We start from the raw sequence: 16,211 nt of genomic DNA on the forward strand, positions 1-16,211 counted from the left end.
CCAATTTTTTGGGTTTTCTAAGAATCAACCTCACTCTCACTCCCTCTCTCTCTCTCTTCTCTCTCTCTTCCTCCCAGTACTCCAACTCTATCAAACACACTTTCTCTCTCCTCTTTTCTTCTTCTAATTTTCTAAGTTTCTTAGAAATCAATTGATTTGAAGGTAATTTAAGGGTTTAAATGTGTTTATGTCTAGAAATTTAGTATATTCTAAAGTGCTTGATTCTCTTCACGATGTCTTAAAAGTTAAAACTCAACACTACTAATGTTATTTTAATGTGAATTTATTATTATTTCAATTTATATACTACCTCCGTTTCACATTATCTGCAACAATTTCCATTTAGGGAAGCTTCACATTATGTGCAACAAAAAAAAAGTTTCCTCTTTTAGTAAATTTTTCTGTGTAAAATTACCACCATACCCTTACTAAATTGCACTTAACTTTAATAAACAACATATTAACTCTTTAACCCAAATTAATTTACCCATAATTAAAACCCTAACCCACATTCTCTCTCCTCCCTCACAACCATATCCACCACCACCATCACCATTTTTTCTCTCTCCTCCCTGTAAACCACCACCAGCACCAACCTTTATCTATCTTCACTCTCTTCTCGCACCACCCAGATCCACCACACCACCACCCAGATCCACCACACCACCGACCATTCCACCGCACCACCACCACACCATCTCTTCTCTCTGTTCTCTCTCTTCTATCTTCTCTCTTATCCACTGCACCACCGAATATTTCACCTTGCAAGTTCGCCGCCGCCGCCTCTTTTACCCTTATCAAAGCCGTCGCCGCCGCCTCTTTTCCCCTATTCAAAATTCGCCCCTTTTCAAAATCGAAATTGGATGGTGGTAAGTTGTGGTTTTAGATCTAAATTAGTAGTGGTCGGGTTGGTTGGTTTGGTGGGTTCATTGGCTGGTCGGGTTGGTTGGGTGGGTTTGTTGGGTTGTGGTGCGAGTTGATTGGTGGTTCGTCAGGTTGGTTGGGTGGTTTTGTTGGGTTGTGGTGCGACCGTGCGAGTTGATTGGTGGCTGGTTGGGTTGGTTGGGTGGATTTTGGGTGGTGGTGCGAGTTGATAGGTGGTGGTGCGATTGGTTGGGTGGGTTTTGGGTGGTGGTGTGAGCTAATTGGTGGTGGTGCGATTTGGTCAGGTGGGTTTTGGGTGGTGGTGTGGTGGGGTTTCAGATCTTAGTGGTGGTGAGAGGGTGGGTGCTGGTGGTATTTACTTTCTCTCTCATCCAATTAATCACATGTTTTTATTTTACTAATCTTTGCTTAAGAAATTTTGTCTTGGGGAATGTGAAAGGGAGTTTGTTGCAGATAATGTGAAACGGAGGTAGTATATACTTCCTTCGTTATCTTTTAGATGCAACACACACTTTTTCATGGTATTTAAGAAATGTGGGGTTCACATGATATAATACACTTTAAAATGGGATGAGTGGTTGTTAGGAGTGTAATTTAGTGGGCCAGGTGCTTTCAATAAGGGAAATAGTATAGTTTTTCCCTAAAGTAACTTTCCTTTTATAGTGTGTTGCAAGTATTGTGTCATTTCCTTTTTAGGGAAGTGTTACAAGTAAAAGAAAACGGAGGAAGTATTATTTTTAAATAAGTACATGTTAAATTAAATTAAAAATAACATGAGTTGAGTTTAAAGTAATAAATACAAAGTAAATAACATATTTTTGTAACAAAATAACACAATTTGTAAACAAAATAACATAAAGACATAAAGTGTACGCAAAATAACTCAAATATATTGTGTAAGGAGTACCATAATCTATAGTACTCCAGGAGTATATAATACTCCCTCCGTTTTTAAATAATTGCTCCATTTCTTCATGCACGGAGTTTTAGGAGAAAATTGGAGAAAGTAATAAAATATGGAGGTAGTGGGGTAGTTGAGAAATAATAAATTGTAAAAAGCAAAAGTAGTGGAAGAATAAAAGGAGAGAGAGTATTATATTGGGTCCACCAAGTGTGAGAAAAGAATTAAATATTGTAAAAGCTTTCCAAAAAAAGAAAATGGAGCAAGTATCAAAAAATGACCGAAAAAGGAAAGTGGAACAAGTATTTAAAAACGGAGGGAGTACTATTCTCAATAAATGGAGTAGTTTGTAAAACATAGAAACATGTTTGGTGCCGCCAAATAAACAATAACCGCACCGAACCGTCCTTATCCCTCACCGCCATCAATTATTATATACGGCCGCCAACATTACTAACTAATTTTGTTTCCCTATTAATGTTTGTTATTCTTGCTACTTTGCTAATCTTCAATAATGGCAAAAATGAATCATCTTATATTCTTATCTACAAGTATACTCCATACTAAAGTAATGGACTACTAGAAATATCTACCTTAATTATAGGGACACTCAATAATTAGTGAATGTAAACAATATTATTTTAGTAAAAATTAGGTACAACTTCTCAATTTCTAGTATATTGTTTTAGACCTTGTTTACAGAAATATTATCAATTAGACAATTATTAACACATCATGGCATGATGTTGTAAGTAATATCTTAAAAGTCAAAAAAAAAAAAAAAAAAAAAAAAGGTAATATGTTAGGGCCTGTTCATATTTACTGAACTGAGCTGAACTGAACTGATTGGAACTGAACTGAACTGAACTGAACTGATTGGAACTGAACTGAACTGAACTGAATTGAGCTGAAATAAATATTTTATGTGAGAGGGAAATTAAGAGCTGAACTGAACTGAACTGATTGGAACTGAACTGAACTGAACTGAACTGAAATTAAGTAAATGTGAACAGGTTCTTAGTTATAACTTATAAGTCTTGTAACTTACACAACTTAGACAATTAGGCCTTTTTTTTTTTAGGAAATTCCGAAATACTGTATATATCAAGTTATCAACTTCCTTTGTTTTAAAGGTAACTTCTTTTACACGATTGCCTATAATGTCAAGTCAAGTTCATGTCTCCTTCAAAAAAAAAAAAAAAAGTCAAGTTCATGTCAATAAAAGCCTATAGAAATACAGTAAGTTTTACTTCACTGAATTCTATCCTGCTAAATCTTTCGTTGCAAACTTTCAGTAAGACAATCTTTTTTTACTTCCATTAATAAGAGTCTGACCATATCACATTTTAGATTAGATAAGATGCACATTTGTTCTAAATACAACTATTTTACTTCTACTAGGATTTAGTCATCGCATTATTAGTTCAAATTACACTATCAAAACGAAAAAATGCTTCCGCATGTATGATTTACACTGTTATGCTTAGATAAGCACTATAACAAAGTCTAATTTGGTAAGAATACAACAATTTGAAGTTACATTTCTACTATAACTAAATGAAAGAACGAGTCAATTAGCAATTGTTATACAAGAGTAGGTGTAAAACCTATGATCCCTTCTTTTTTCCCCAAGGAAGCAAAGGGGAGCGCAAACAAGCAGGCACATCCTCCAATTTCGCACGAGGAAGGCTGTTACACCTTTCGACATTTACAAGTACATATCAGCCATCCTGCGCGCTAATACCCACAAACTAGCAGCAGGAATAAAAGCAAATTGCAAACGGAGAAACTATAGTCATGAAAGACTGTTGTTTCTTCAAAATGTAGCTGAGATTTATATTTTCTTTTTTCTGAAGGGATGTTTTGATGTAAGCACTAGCTTGGTTAAGCAACTTGGAATCTCATCACACGAGGATTCTAGAAGCCAGCAAGTGCAAAAATAATACAATTAATCCCTCCAATTTACACTCATTGTGCTACTTGAAATCCCAGTTACCTTTATTTTGATAACTTATCACTTCACTAATCGCTCAGTAGGGTGCAGAGGAGCAGATCTTGTACAAAGCCAGCTCTACCAGCTGCCTGATGTATCCTCTTCTCTTTTTCTTCAGAACTTAATGAAGAATCAAAACTGCAATAAAATACAAAGAGAGGGATATTAGCTATAGTACTGAGCAATTAAATTTTACAAATTAGGTTCCTCAAATATAACCTTGCATCATTACTATTCCATAACATCTGACACGTGCTAGGTACGACTGTACGAGTACATATCAAAGTGTCAACCCAGCCAAAGTGTGGGAACATAACATTCAAGAAACATGTTTATGATTCTAAAATCTCTTTGCATGCTTCACACATTACAATTTGCAAATACCCACACATAATTTAAATTGATTTGATTCGCTTTGCTTCCTCATAAAATGTCAATTGTTCTTTCCTCAAATTTTCAAGTGTGCTGTTGAGTTTATAGATAAGATATTCTCTGTGCATATGAGGCTAGGCCAATTTTGTATCAAATTTCAACATCAAAGAAGAGTTTAGGAGAGACGTACAATGTTGTATTAATCAGGAAATTATGCCACTTGTTTTACTGAATCTTTCAACTTTGATGAATTCTAGAAGTCAATTTTGCCATTGAATCAATTATCGATGGACTTCTAACACTTATGGAAAACTGTCCACAATAACAGATCTATACAAGGAGGTTGATGTTGGATTTAAAGACAAGTTAGATTGATAGAAACAAAAAAGAATGAATCTGGTAGTTGTTTGTTTAGGCTCTTGATGGCATCGGAGTCTAAGATTTTGCTTATGTTGGTCAATATTCTAGTGCCTATGCATGATGCCAAACACAAGGTCTTCTTTATATCCAATAACAATTTCAAATGAACATCAATTTGAAAGATGTTCTATTTTTGACTGACCGAAAATGACTTGGTTGGAAGGAGTTAGGAAGGATATGAAGTATATGGATTTGCATGAGGATGAAGCATTGGATCGGAAGGGATGGAGGAGGATGATTTATGTCGATGACTACATGGAATAATCAAATTTGGTTCATGTTAGCCGACCCCACTTATGGGATTAAGGCTTAGATTGATTGATTGATTGATTGTTAATAAAAGAACAGCAAAATTCTAATAATGCAGAGAAGGAACATTCCAACTACCTTGGTTTCCAATAACGATCTGTTGAGGTATTTCTTGAAGTTGTATCCTCAATGCTGGATGCCACGGACTTGGTAAGTTCATCAACCTCTGATCCAGGGAAGTTTAAGATCAGTGATGAAAGGAATGGATCATTTGCAGCATTAGAGGCATGTGTACTACTTGATCGAAATCCACCTCCTCCTAGAAGCACATGTAGGTGAGCTTCACGAAGGTCTCGACCAAGCAGGGAAAGTGCTTGGCTATTTGGAATTGCAACTTTGCGCAATCTACGACGTCTTTGGATCTTGAATAAATGTGCATGCTGCAACGTGATATGACTCAGCATATCTCGTGTAACTTTAACAGAGCATATTGGGCAAACCTGAAGAATTGGCAAATAAACACATAAATTTCTTGTTAAAAAATATATATGCGTTGTTGGTTCAAAGTAATTTATCTTAAAGCACCTTCAATACAAATTAGGAGCATATAAGTTTACAGTAAAAACTTATGTTGCAAAACAAGCATTGAGACCAAGAACAAGATGTACTGATGTAGTAAGTCCTCGATTGGTTACATGTAAGCGACAAGAAATGGGAAGAAGTCATCAAAGGATAATGCAGCATATAGCCCAAACTAGCTAAGAGCATCCTTGATGCTAAGCTACAACTCTACAAGGTATTATAGCTTGGCTCTACGCATCAATTTTTTAAAGCTACTATACTTTCTAGCTACAAAGTACAGAGTATTCCAATAGTTAGCTATAGGAGCCTATAACACACTATAGCAAGCAAACAACAACAACAAAGTCTTAGTCCCAAAATGATTTGGGGTTGGCTAAAATGAATCGTCATAATGGAACCGTCCGTAAAATAAAACAAATTTTTTTATACACGTCACAATTTAAGAGGAGCTTGCTTATCATTTCTTCAATCAAGCTTGTTGCTTGTTCAAAAGTTTTCTATCAATCAACAAATTTGTTACATCATTATACTCATCTAAAGCAGGCCCATCCCAAATACTCAAGACTCTCTACACACACGTAGGAGCCTATTTGAACAATTACATATATACAAATAAACACCACAAATAACCTATTAGGCCACTCCACCAAATAACAATTGGTAATTTCATAAAAATGTGCTTGAGTTCAGCAACTAAGATTGGGCTCCCTGAACTTATTCACTCCAGAATCCAGATCCTCAAGTAGTGCCACTAATATCAATTTGTTTGGCCCGCCAACAGCATATTTTCACAGAATATTCATCAACCAATATTGATTAAAAACAGACCATTGAAAGTCTTGTAGAACAACCTTGACAGACTACACCTTAGTAACCCAAGTTGGCTGTTCCAAATACTACACAATAGACTTTGGATAAGAGCTTAAAAAGGCTATGTTGTGTAGACTTCGTTTGATATTTTGAACCAATTATCTCCGGTATATAGCAGCTTTTCTCTGTAACAGACAGCAGACCCTTGATAAAAGAAAACCCATCCATCCCTTCACAAAAGTCGACTCATATCCTTCTCAAAACAGTTTTTTGTCCTCAATTTCTCATTAGGAAGATTTTCAATCAACTAGGAATCCAGGATACAAAATCAAACTGTTACCATCATAAAACTGCTACTAGAATCAACATTAATTGTACTGCACAAACTATTGCACTTTGGAAAGTACCAAACTTTAAGCTTTCCTCAAATCCCCTTATCAATGATTAATCAATGTTTAACCCAGTTCATACTCCTTTTGCTTCCATAAATCCTCAACCCATAAATCCTCAAGACTAAAATGAACAAAAGGGGCATTGACCATTTGACCTCCAACGTATCCTATAGATCATCGCATTTATTTCCATCATAAACATTTGATAAACTATTCTATCAATCTACATCCACAGGTGGGTGCACATATAGTCCTATATTCTAACTTCCATCATCATAAAACTTTCTAACATATTAATAATAAACAATTAATCACAACCCCCAATTTTCTCATAACATCATCAAAATCAATCTCATTTGTATCATAGCACCCAAAAGGAACCCATCAATATCAATCCAAAAATTGCAAAATACAAAAAATAAAAAAAAAATCTTAAAAAAAAAGCACAAAAATCCAGAAACTTGTAGAACAAAATGTCAAAAGTTTTCAACTTTTCATCTTTACCATTATATACATATTAAAAATAACCAAATCCAAATTCCCATTTTACCAAAGCCTCATAAAAATTAAATATTACAAAGATGAGGAAAGAGAAAACATACGGTAGCTCGAGACTCGCAAGAGTGTTCATCATCCAAATGGGTACAAAGCGAACCAATATCAAATTCTTCATAACAATACGGGCATGGAATATCGGGTCGAATCTCATCTTCCATCTCAAAATCATCCATATTCAACCGATCTAAAACATACCCATTTCACCAAATCATAAATCAACAAAAACCCAGAAACCGTCAACCAAATTAACAACAATCAAGCAACATTTTTTCAGATCTAAAAAACAGGAAACAACAAAAACAAATTAAAAAGGAAAGAAACAAACCAAGATGAGAAGAGTTATGATGAAGTTGGTGTTGCATATTAAACTGTCGCTTAGCAGCGGATAAACGGGTGGTCCAAAACTCAGAATCCATTGATGAAAAGGTTTGATTTTGAAGAGAGAGAAAGAGGAAGAGAGAGTCAATGGAAGGCAGAAAAAATGTCAGAGAAAAAACCGAAGTATTTTTATAGAAATAGAAAGAAAAGTTGATAAATTTATGGGGAAGATGTAATAGTAATAAAAATTGTTGGTTAATTAATCAATAAAAATAGTGAAATAAAAATTGAGAAAATGGGTGGTGGGTGGTGGAAGCGTGTTAGAATGCGAGAGGGAGGCTTAGATTCGGGGTGATGTACTGATGTGTTTTTCAACTTGTGCGTGTGTTTTGCGTTTATACATCGTGCTCCTACTTTGCATTTTCTTTAGAATTTGACGGATTTTTTTTATTTTTTTATTTTTTTTTGAGGAAGAATTTGACGTATTATTAATTTTGTTCTATTAATGTTTTTTTTTTACTATAGAGAAAAAAATATTACTCCCTCCGTCCTCTTTTGATGGTCTCTTATGGGCAAATTTTAGTCCCAAAATGTTCACCCCATTTGCTTTTTCCAACAATCATCAATATTAACTTTTTACAAAAATTCCATTCAATTTGCTACAATACTTGTGCAAATTTAAATTTCTCATGTAAATTTTGTTTTCCAATATACTTTTATTGCTTTCTCTCTCTACTTTTTTGCATACCCAATGTCAATTTATTTTTTTAATGTACTTTTACTATTCTTATTTGTGTTTTATTAATTCCCGTGAAAATTGCCCATAAGAAACTATCAAAAGGGGACGGAGGGAGTAGTATATAATGAGGTTGGTGGTGTGTTGTGTGTACTTTTGTTGTATATTTGTGGTAAAATATCTATATCTATCTTACCTATCAAGGTAAACAAATTTGGTAATCCGTAAGTATTAATTAATTGGTAAAACAAATCATTCGTTCTTCTCTCGCTAAGCCACATGTCTCTCTTTTTCTATGTTGGAAATTTGGGGTATCAAGGTTACCAATAATTGGAGAAATTACAAATTGAGTTATAGATATTGGGTTTTGATGTCCTTCAAAAATCACTAATTTGAAAACGAGATTTGGCTTGTCTAAGGTACAAAATATTATGAACGATATAACTACAGCTTGAATGCATTATACTAGTGATTAAATTTGCCATTTTAATAAAAGTTGCAAATTACACTCCAAAAATACTACGGAGTAATAAATTGTTAATTACCACCCAATTCCATTTTTCCATCGATTTGCATGTCAAAAAATATTTAGTCAAAGTTTGAGGGACCATTTTAAGTCTTAAGGATCCAAATTGAACTCGAAATTGCCAAAAAATTAACATAAGTACCTCGTTTCATGGCAAATAAAATAGTTGCACACAAATCAATACATTTTAGGATAAAATGAGGCATATTGTACTCTTATAGGGAGTGTTTGGCAATTCACTTTTTGCCTAGCTTTTGGCTTTTTAGTTTGGTCAAACAGCCAAAAAAATATGTTTGGTAACTGACTTTTTTTTATTGGCTTTTAAGCTGGCTTTTCTGCCAAAAGCTAATAGGAGTAACTTTTTCTATTGACTTTTGGCTTGTTGACCCACTTTATTACTAATAAACAGCTAATAACCATATATAATTTTACGGATTTTTACCAAACACTTTTATAAACAGCTGGCTTAAACACCAACTTAAAAAGCCAATCCATACAATTAATACTTCTAGCTAGTCAAATAAGCTAACAACCAACCGCCAACCGCCAACTGTCGATTGCCAAACAACCCCATAGTATTTTGATATATTTTTTTTACAAGTATTTGATTATGTCTAATTAATGGCTACAATTCACCTTCTAGAATTGACGTCCAGCATTGAAATCTGCATTAGATAAGATCCACTTCTAAGTTGTGGGTCAATAAATACCCAATTTCACGGAAATGGAGTAATTTACACAACTACATTCTCTTGAATCTTGACCTCACAATGTGCAAAACGTGATTATCCTTAATGAAAATTAGGTGACTTAATAAAGTATCAAATTTCAGACCTACTAGGAAATATAATTTTTTTTTTTTTTTTTTTGGGGAAGGAAACATAAATTAAATGTGGCCAATTAGTCCTTTTATTGATGCCCTTATCCACCTAAAGTCTTCGCAAGATCCACGTATCCATATCGTTTATTATTCCAATTTTCAAATACTAATAGCCTAATATGACGATTGTTTAATTATGTTGTATTTTAGGTTTTAGTCCGATCTAAACCCGCAAAACACCATGATCAGACCAGATTGAGATAATGGTTTGAACCTTAAAGAAATCCAGTCTGTTTGCAGTGTTGAAAAGCGTTATTGTTCAGGTTGTAGTCCGATCCAAACCCACAGAACACCATGATCAAACCAGATTACAGATATTTTACACTGCTAATAGTTGACGAACTGACAGCAGCTAACTGAGCTTGTAGTTGACAAAACTAACAGCCACTGACTGAGCGTTTACCGGAAAATTAACCCCGGTCAGGAGAAAACAACCCTATCATTTAACACAGTTTAAGCCAATGGCCTAGTTTACACAACAATGGACTAGAGTCTAGATGTATGCAATTTTCTAGAGCTGGTCAAGGATCATTTGAGAGCACATTCACACATGACCAAAGTTAGCCTGCATTTCCATTTTTCAAATCGTGGACAGCCAGAAAATTTTATATTGTCTAATGTTCTAGTGATCAATATAATGTGGAACACAATAGGCCTCAGACCCCAATCTGAAACACTCATCAACAAAATTGAATCAAATCAGAAACAAGGAATTAGATTTTACAAAATTTCCATTCGATTTGACACAGATGTTCATAGAGAAGTAACAAAGCAGACGGAGTTAACCTGCACAGAAGACAGTTATGGAGCTTCAGGAACCTTTATATTTCATGAAAGGGAATACTTCTAGTAGCTGGTATACAAAGTCCAAATCACAATCCAAAGAAATTACGGCCAATTCACCGCCATGCCAACACAAATTTCATCCATCTACAATGAAAGAAAAAATATACTTACTTACATGGTCCAAAAAGTAAAAGGACTACGATATGGAAGTCATTAAACAACTAAACTGTTACACCAGCATTCAGATTGACAAGATTAACATCCAGAACAAGCCAAGGGAGGTGTGATCAGGGCCCTAAACAGAGGAAAGCCCAAGTCAAATTTCAAGGGAATAGGATATATTCTAATAATTTCAGACAAATAAAGGCAAAAAATGACGATGAAAATTTTAGTACTTACGGTAGAGTTTTAGGTTCTAATCCTAGAACGACCTTAAGATTTATGATATAATCCAGCAAAAGCTATTTAGCAGCCATGCATGAAACACATTGTCAATGTGAGGCTTGCAGCCTTGCATGCCTTCAAAACCTCAACACACAAAAGCTAGCTAAGAGAAATAATATCTCTTGCGGTCTCCATTTGCTTTTGCAACAAACTTTTCCATATACTATGTCCCAAGTATTTTCTTATTCAGAATCAATACTATCCTCCACTATATTGCAGTAGATTTACAAAGCAAACTCTTTCCTTAAAGCAAGAGATAGCAGCAATCTGTGGGAAGGGAAGCATCATTCTACCTCCCGTGTTTGAGCCTTTGAGGTCATCTCACATCTGTTAGACCATGTCATTTTCCTAAAGCTTAATCTAAAACTGAAGAATCCTACATTAACCTTGATGACTGTATCAAATGACATGCCGTCTTTCTATTATATTGAACTAGAACCCAATATTACACACCCATAAATCTAAGCTACAAACCAGAAAATTTTACCATTAATGAAACAATGCAAACTTCTCCTGATTGATCACATCCTCAAAGATAGCATTTGTACATAGGGATACAGAGTTCCTAAATTATGCCCAGGCATTCCCATTCCTGTCTTAATTTAAATAACAAGCTATATTGCACTGCCCTATCCAAGTACCAGGAAACAGATAGTTTTTCTTTGGATGAGCCAGGAATAAAACAAAAGCAATATGTACAGACGACAGATCAGATAATTCATCTCCACACACATTTACATCTAGTACCTCAGTCAAAACAAAATCAAAACAATAATTCAGCTCAACACACATATTATCTAATAGCTCAGACTCATTCCTAGGTTGATCCATTGATGTAAATACCAGAAGAAAATAATATGGGTAGAATAACTAGTATAAACAGATTCCGTGGGTTGATCATTATCCCAATGACCAAGGCCTTAACAAGATATATAACCTCAAAGCAATAGCAGTTACTTGTCAGTTGTCACTACTCTCACCTCAAACTCCATATCAGTGACAGTATCTATCAACCACATCTATGGGTGAACCAAAAGAAGTCACATATGTGTTCACTGAGGGAAATAAGGATACATTGATGTGCAAGATCCTATTCAAATGAATAATTCTGCATGACAGAAACTTTTTCACCACATTGTGTTCAAGTATAACATCTCTGCCTTTTACTATTACTATTACTATTACTATTACTATTACTATTACTATTACTATTACTATTACTATTACTATTATTATTATATTTTCAAGGGAACTAGCTGAAAAAGAAAAGAGTTGTTGCAACACAGAAATCACAACAGCAACAGTGATTATTGATGAAATAGTGAGAAATAGCACGATAACCAAACGACAGTGAACCAAACAAGGGGGTATAATAGAGATTCTAAAGAGTCAGAGATACATATTCCAAAATTTATGATTGAATCGAGAATTATCTAGTTCGTAGTTTAGCATGAAAACAAAGACGAAATAGCTCTGGCTTCTTCGAATGTCCTTGAAAACCCTTAGCATATCACCAATGCACAAATCCCATGTACATTATAATTTGCACGACCATCTGATATTCATCACACATCATCATTGCAATCTGAATGCAAATGACGTATTAGTATGAGTCTTATATCATATTGCAATAAAGATTAACAATTAACAAGTTCGAGTTTTCATATGTTTGGGACCAGCAGGGTGATGCTGATCTGCTAAAAACTACCTAAAGACACAAGATCTATAATTTTGGAAACACAAATTTTGGTTATGTTCTAGTAAAAAATATAATATATGATGATATTGCCAAGCTCAAAATGTCACTTATCCTTGAATTTAATGTGTTATACGAAAAAATGTATAACACATTCTACCTCCCGTGTTTGAGCCTTTGAGGTCATCTCACATCTGTTAGACCATGTCATTTTCCTAAAGCTTCACCTAAAACTGAAGAATCCTACATTAACCTTTCTGACTGTATCAAATAACATGCTGTGTTATTCTCTTGACCTAGAACCCAATATCACACAGCCATAAATCTAAGCTACAAACCAGAAAATTTTACCATTAATGAAACAATGCAAACTTCTCCTGATTGATCGTATCCTCAAAGATAAGCATTTGTACATAGGGATACAGAGTTCCCAAATTCTGCCCAAGCATTCCCATTCCTGTCTAATTTAAATAGCAGGCTTAATTGCACTGCCCTATCCAAGTACCAGGACACATATAGTTTTTCTTTGGATGAGCCAGGAATAAAACATAAGCAATATGTACAGATGACAGAGCAGATTCCCTGAACACACATCTACATCTAGTAGCTCAGTCAAAACAAAATCAAAACAATAATTCAGCTCAACACACATATTATCTAATAGCTCAGACTCAATCCTAGGTTGATCCATTGATGTAAATACCAGAAGAAAATAATATGGGTAGAATAACTTGTAATAAACAGATTCCGTGGGTTGATCATCATCCCAATGACCAATGCCTTAACAAGATTTGTAACCTCAAAGCAATAGCAGTTACTTGTCAGTTTTCAGTTGTCACTACTCTCACCTCAAACTCCATATCAGTGACAGTATCTATCAACCACATCTATGGTTTTATTTTCAAGGGAACTAGCTGAAAAAGAAAAGAGTTGTTGCAACAGAGAAATCACAACAGCAACAGTGAATACTGATGAAACAGTGAGAAATAGCACAATAACCAAAGGACAGTGAACCAAACAAGGGGGTATATAGAGATTCTAAAGAGTCTGAGATACATATTCCAAAATTTATGATTGAATCGAGAATCATCTAGTTCGTAGTTTAGCATGAAAACAAAGATGAAACAGCTCTGGCTTCTCCGAATGCCCTTGAAAACCCTTAGCATATCACCAATGCACAAAGTCCATGTACATTATGATTTGCACGACCATCTGATATACATCATACATCATCATTGCAATCTGAATGCATATGACGTATTAGTATGAGTCTTATATCATATTGCAATAAAGATTAACAATTAACAAGTTCGAGTTTCCATAAGTTTGGGACCAGCAGGGTGATGCTGATCTGCTAAAAACTACCTAAAGACACAAGATCTATAGTTTTGGAAACACAAATATCGGTTTACGTTCTAGTAAAAAATATAATATATGATGATATTGCCAAGCTCAAAATGTTACTTATCCTTGAATCTTAATGTGTTAATACAAAGAAATGTAGTCAGCTAGCAAAGAAATTACACTTCATGCAAGTAATGTTGATGACCTATTTTCTAGATTTAAGGTTCAAAACTCCAAATTGAAGGAATCAGATATATCCATTGTCAAGATAAAGGTGATTGAAACATTTATTAAACCTGACCTACACCTTTACATAACACAATTCAAACAAAGAAATATGATAATTGCCATTTTAGATCAAATTGCATACATTAGTCATTCAGTTTCTTGACCTATAACAATGTTTTACACTCCACTACTTAAGCAGCACAAAACTCACAAAATTCAACCCCACGAGTCTTCCCATCTGTGCTAGCTTGCTCTTCATCTAGTCTGGTCTTTCCCTACAAGAGCAAAGAGGGTATGGTTCCTTTAGAGAAAGATGGTAGAGTGAAGGTGATCTACATAAGTAAAAATTTTAATCATAAAAAACATACGCTAATGTATGACCACATGAATCGAATCAAACAAGACCTAGTTGATATGGCAAACTAACTCCTATCACTTTAAGTGAAACATTGGTGATCCAAACTATCAGTCCTATAAAAGATATAAATCTCAAGCATCACATCAAAAAGCTTGCATTACAACACTCCGTCATTTTGACAAGAACCCAGTGATCCAATAGCTAACCCAATCTAGCCACTACTTGATCATCATATCTCCAAACCCTTATCCATCATTAGCCTATTAGCAATACCAGCATTACATGAGATCGAATGCTGCAATTTTATTCTACCTTAGGTTTCAACTACTATTCAGAAATAATTCCACACATCTCGATAATCGAGATCACTAACAAATTACTCAATTACAAGGATTCAGGAACCCCAAAATTAAGTCTTGGTTACTAGCTCCTCGGCATATTTTGTGAATCTCACCACTCGGGCATTTCCCCAATACTTCATACAAGAATTAATTCCCCAACAACACAAATACAAGTATCATGCACACAAATTCAGAAACCAAACATAGAAATATCAACTAATCAAAGGGGAACCCCAAATTCAATAAAACTCATCCAAAAATGTGTCATACAAATTACCCAGAAATTCAAATAAAGAATTAAACAATAAGAGAGAGAAACCATACCCTCAGGAGTCCAACCAGCGCTTCGGGGCGCAGCAGAAAGCATGGAGTTGAGCAGCGCAGAGGCAGTAGCCGTGTGATACGGCATCAACGATTCAACACAGCAGCTCAATTCAACAGGAGACCTTAAAAATCAACAACCCCAGATTACAAAAACAAAGAATCAATCAAAATAATGCTGTTAATCTTTCTGGGTATGTCAAAAAATCAAATAAACAAGATTAAATGAGTGAATTGTTACCTGAAAATGCGAGGGGCAGAGAGAGTCTTTTGCTTCGGGAGGTTGAATGAAGAGGGAGAAAATGGGTTGGATTTTGGTTTAGCGGCGGCGGAGAAACGTGGGGCGGCGGATCGAGCGGCGGAAGAGGAGCGGAGGATTGACCTTGCCGCAGCGAAAGAAGCCATTGTTGATGGAAGATTGAGGGTTCTACTGAGGTTTTTGGTTGGTTTTCAACATTCACTTTGGTGTTTTGGGTGATTAGCTTGTTTTGTGGGCTTTTTGGTGAATGTGTTATGCAAAGAGTCATAGTGATTTATGTGTCCTCTTCCAAATCCCAACCCAAGTACCCAACCCAATATTCGAGTCGTCATTTATGTGTCTTGCGGTCTCACAAATTGATTTTACCGAATTGAAATATTTTTTTGCTATATTTAAATGATTGATTTTTACAAATGTGACAAACAAATTATTCCTTGTTGTCTGTTTAAATTAACTAAAGTTTATCTTAAAAAAAAATAATGACTAAGTTCGTATTTCATAGAGGTTGTTGTTTTAAGATACCATCGTGATTACTTGACTTCTCTCTCCTCCTTTCTCTCTCCAAAACCCTAGCCTCCATTGTTGAATTTTGAAGGGGCTTCCATCGATTTTAATCGGTGGAAAGCCCCAATCCTTGTTTCTCTATTGTTTTTTTTAGGTTTATAATAATGCTTCCTCCTTTTGGGAGGAACTTTTCTCCCTCGAAAGAAAGGGTTTCCGATCTCCTTCGAAAGACAAGGGTTTTTCAATCTCCTTCGAAAGACAAGGTTTATCTCCTCTTTTCGAGGGAGAAATTTCTTAGGTTTGAATCC

At 35.0% G+C, this 16,211-nt stretch overlaps 2 protein-coding genes across 8 annotated transcripts; both read right to left on the minus strand.

Moving 5' to 3' along the window:
* Nucleotides 1-3,367: 3,367 nt before the first annotated feature.
* LOC145611779 (protein DEHYDRATION-INDUCED 19-like) lies at nt 3,368-7,831 on the minus strand. The gene is made up of 4 exons (XM_081667148.1): nt 7,488-7,831; nt 7,207-7,346; nt 4,959-5,320; nt 3,368-3,917 (listed from the first exon to the last, which is right to left on the minus strand). Exons 1-4 carry the CDS (start codon nt 7,576-7,578, stop codon nt 3,809-3,811), a joined length of 702 nt encoding a protein of 233 aa, XP_081523274.1. The 5' UTR covers nt 7,579-7,831; the 3' UTR covers nt 3,368-3,808.
* A 2,562-nt stretch (nt 7,832-10,393) lies between these two features.
* Nucleotides 10,394-15,618, minus strand: LOC145611239 (protein NUCLEAR FUSION DEFECTIVE 6, mitochondrial-like). 7 transcript variants are annotated; one of them, XM_081666545.1, is made up of 4 exons: nt 15,382-15,616; nt 15,144-15,265; nt 14,332-14,395; nt 10,414-10,552 (listed from the first exon to the last, which is right to left on the minus strand). In XM_081666545.1, the coding sequence occupies exons 1-3, from the start codon at nt 15,543-15,545 to the stop codon at nt 14,376-14,378; spliced, it is 306 nt and encodes a 101-aa protein (XP_081522671.1). In that variant the 5' UTR covers nt 15,546-15,616; the 3' UTR covers nt 10,414-10,552; nt 14,332-14,375. The 7 variants fall into 7 exon arrangements, with proteins under 7 accessions (XP_081522674.1, XP_081522671.1, XP_081522675.1 ...); XM_081666544.1 differs by lacking the exon at nt 10,414-10,552 and adding an exon at nt 13,546-13,790; XM_081666548.1 differs by lacking the exon at nt 14,332-14,395 and having other exon boundaries at nt 10,394-10,552; nt 15,382-15,617.
* Between the last annotated feature and the right edge of the window lie 593 nt (nt 15,619-16,211).

The sequence above is a fragment of the Chenopodium album genome, chromosome 24 (genome assembly GCF_948465745.1).
Source record: "Chenopodium album chromosome 24, dcCheAlbu1.1, whole genome shotgun sequence".
Lineage (NCBI taxonomy): Eukaryota > Viridiplantae > Streptophyta > Magnoliopsida > Caryophyllales > Amaranthaceae > Chenopodium > Chenopodium album.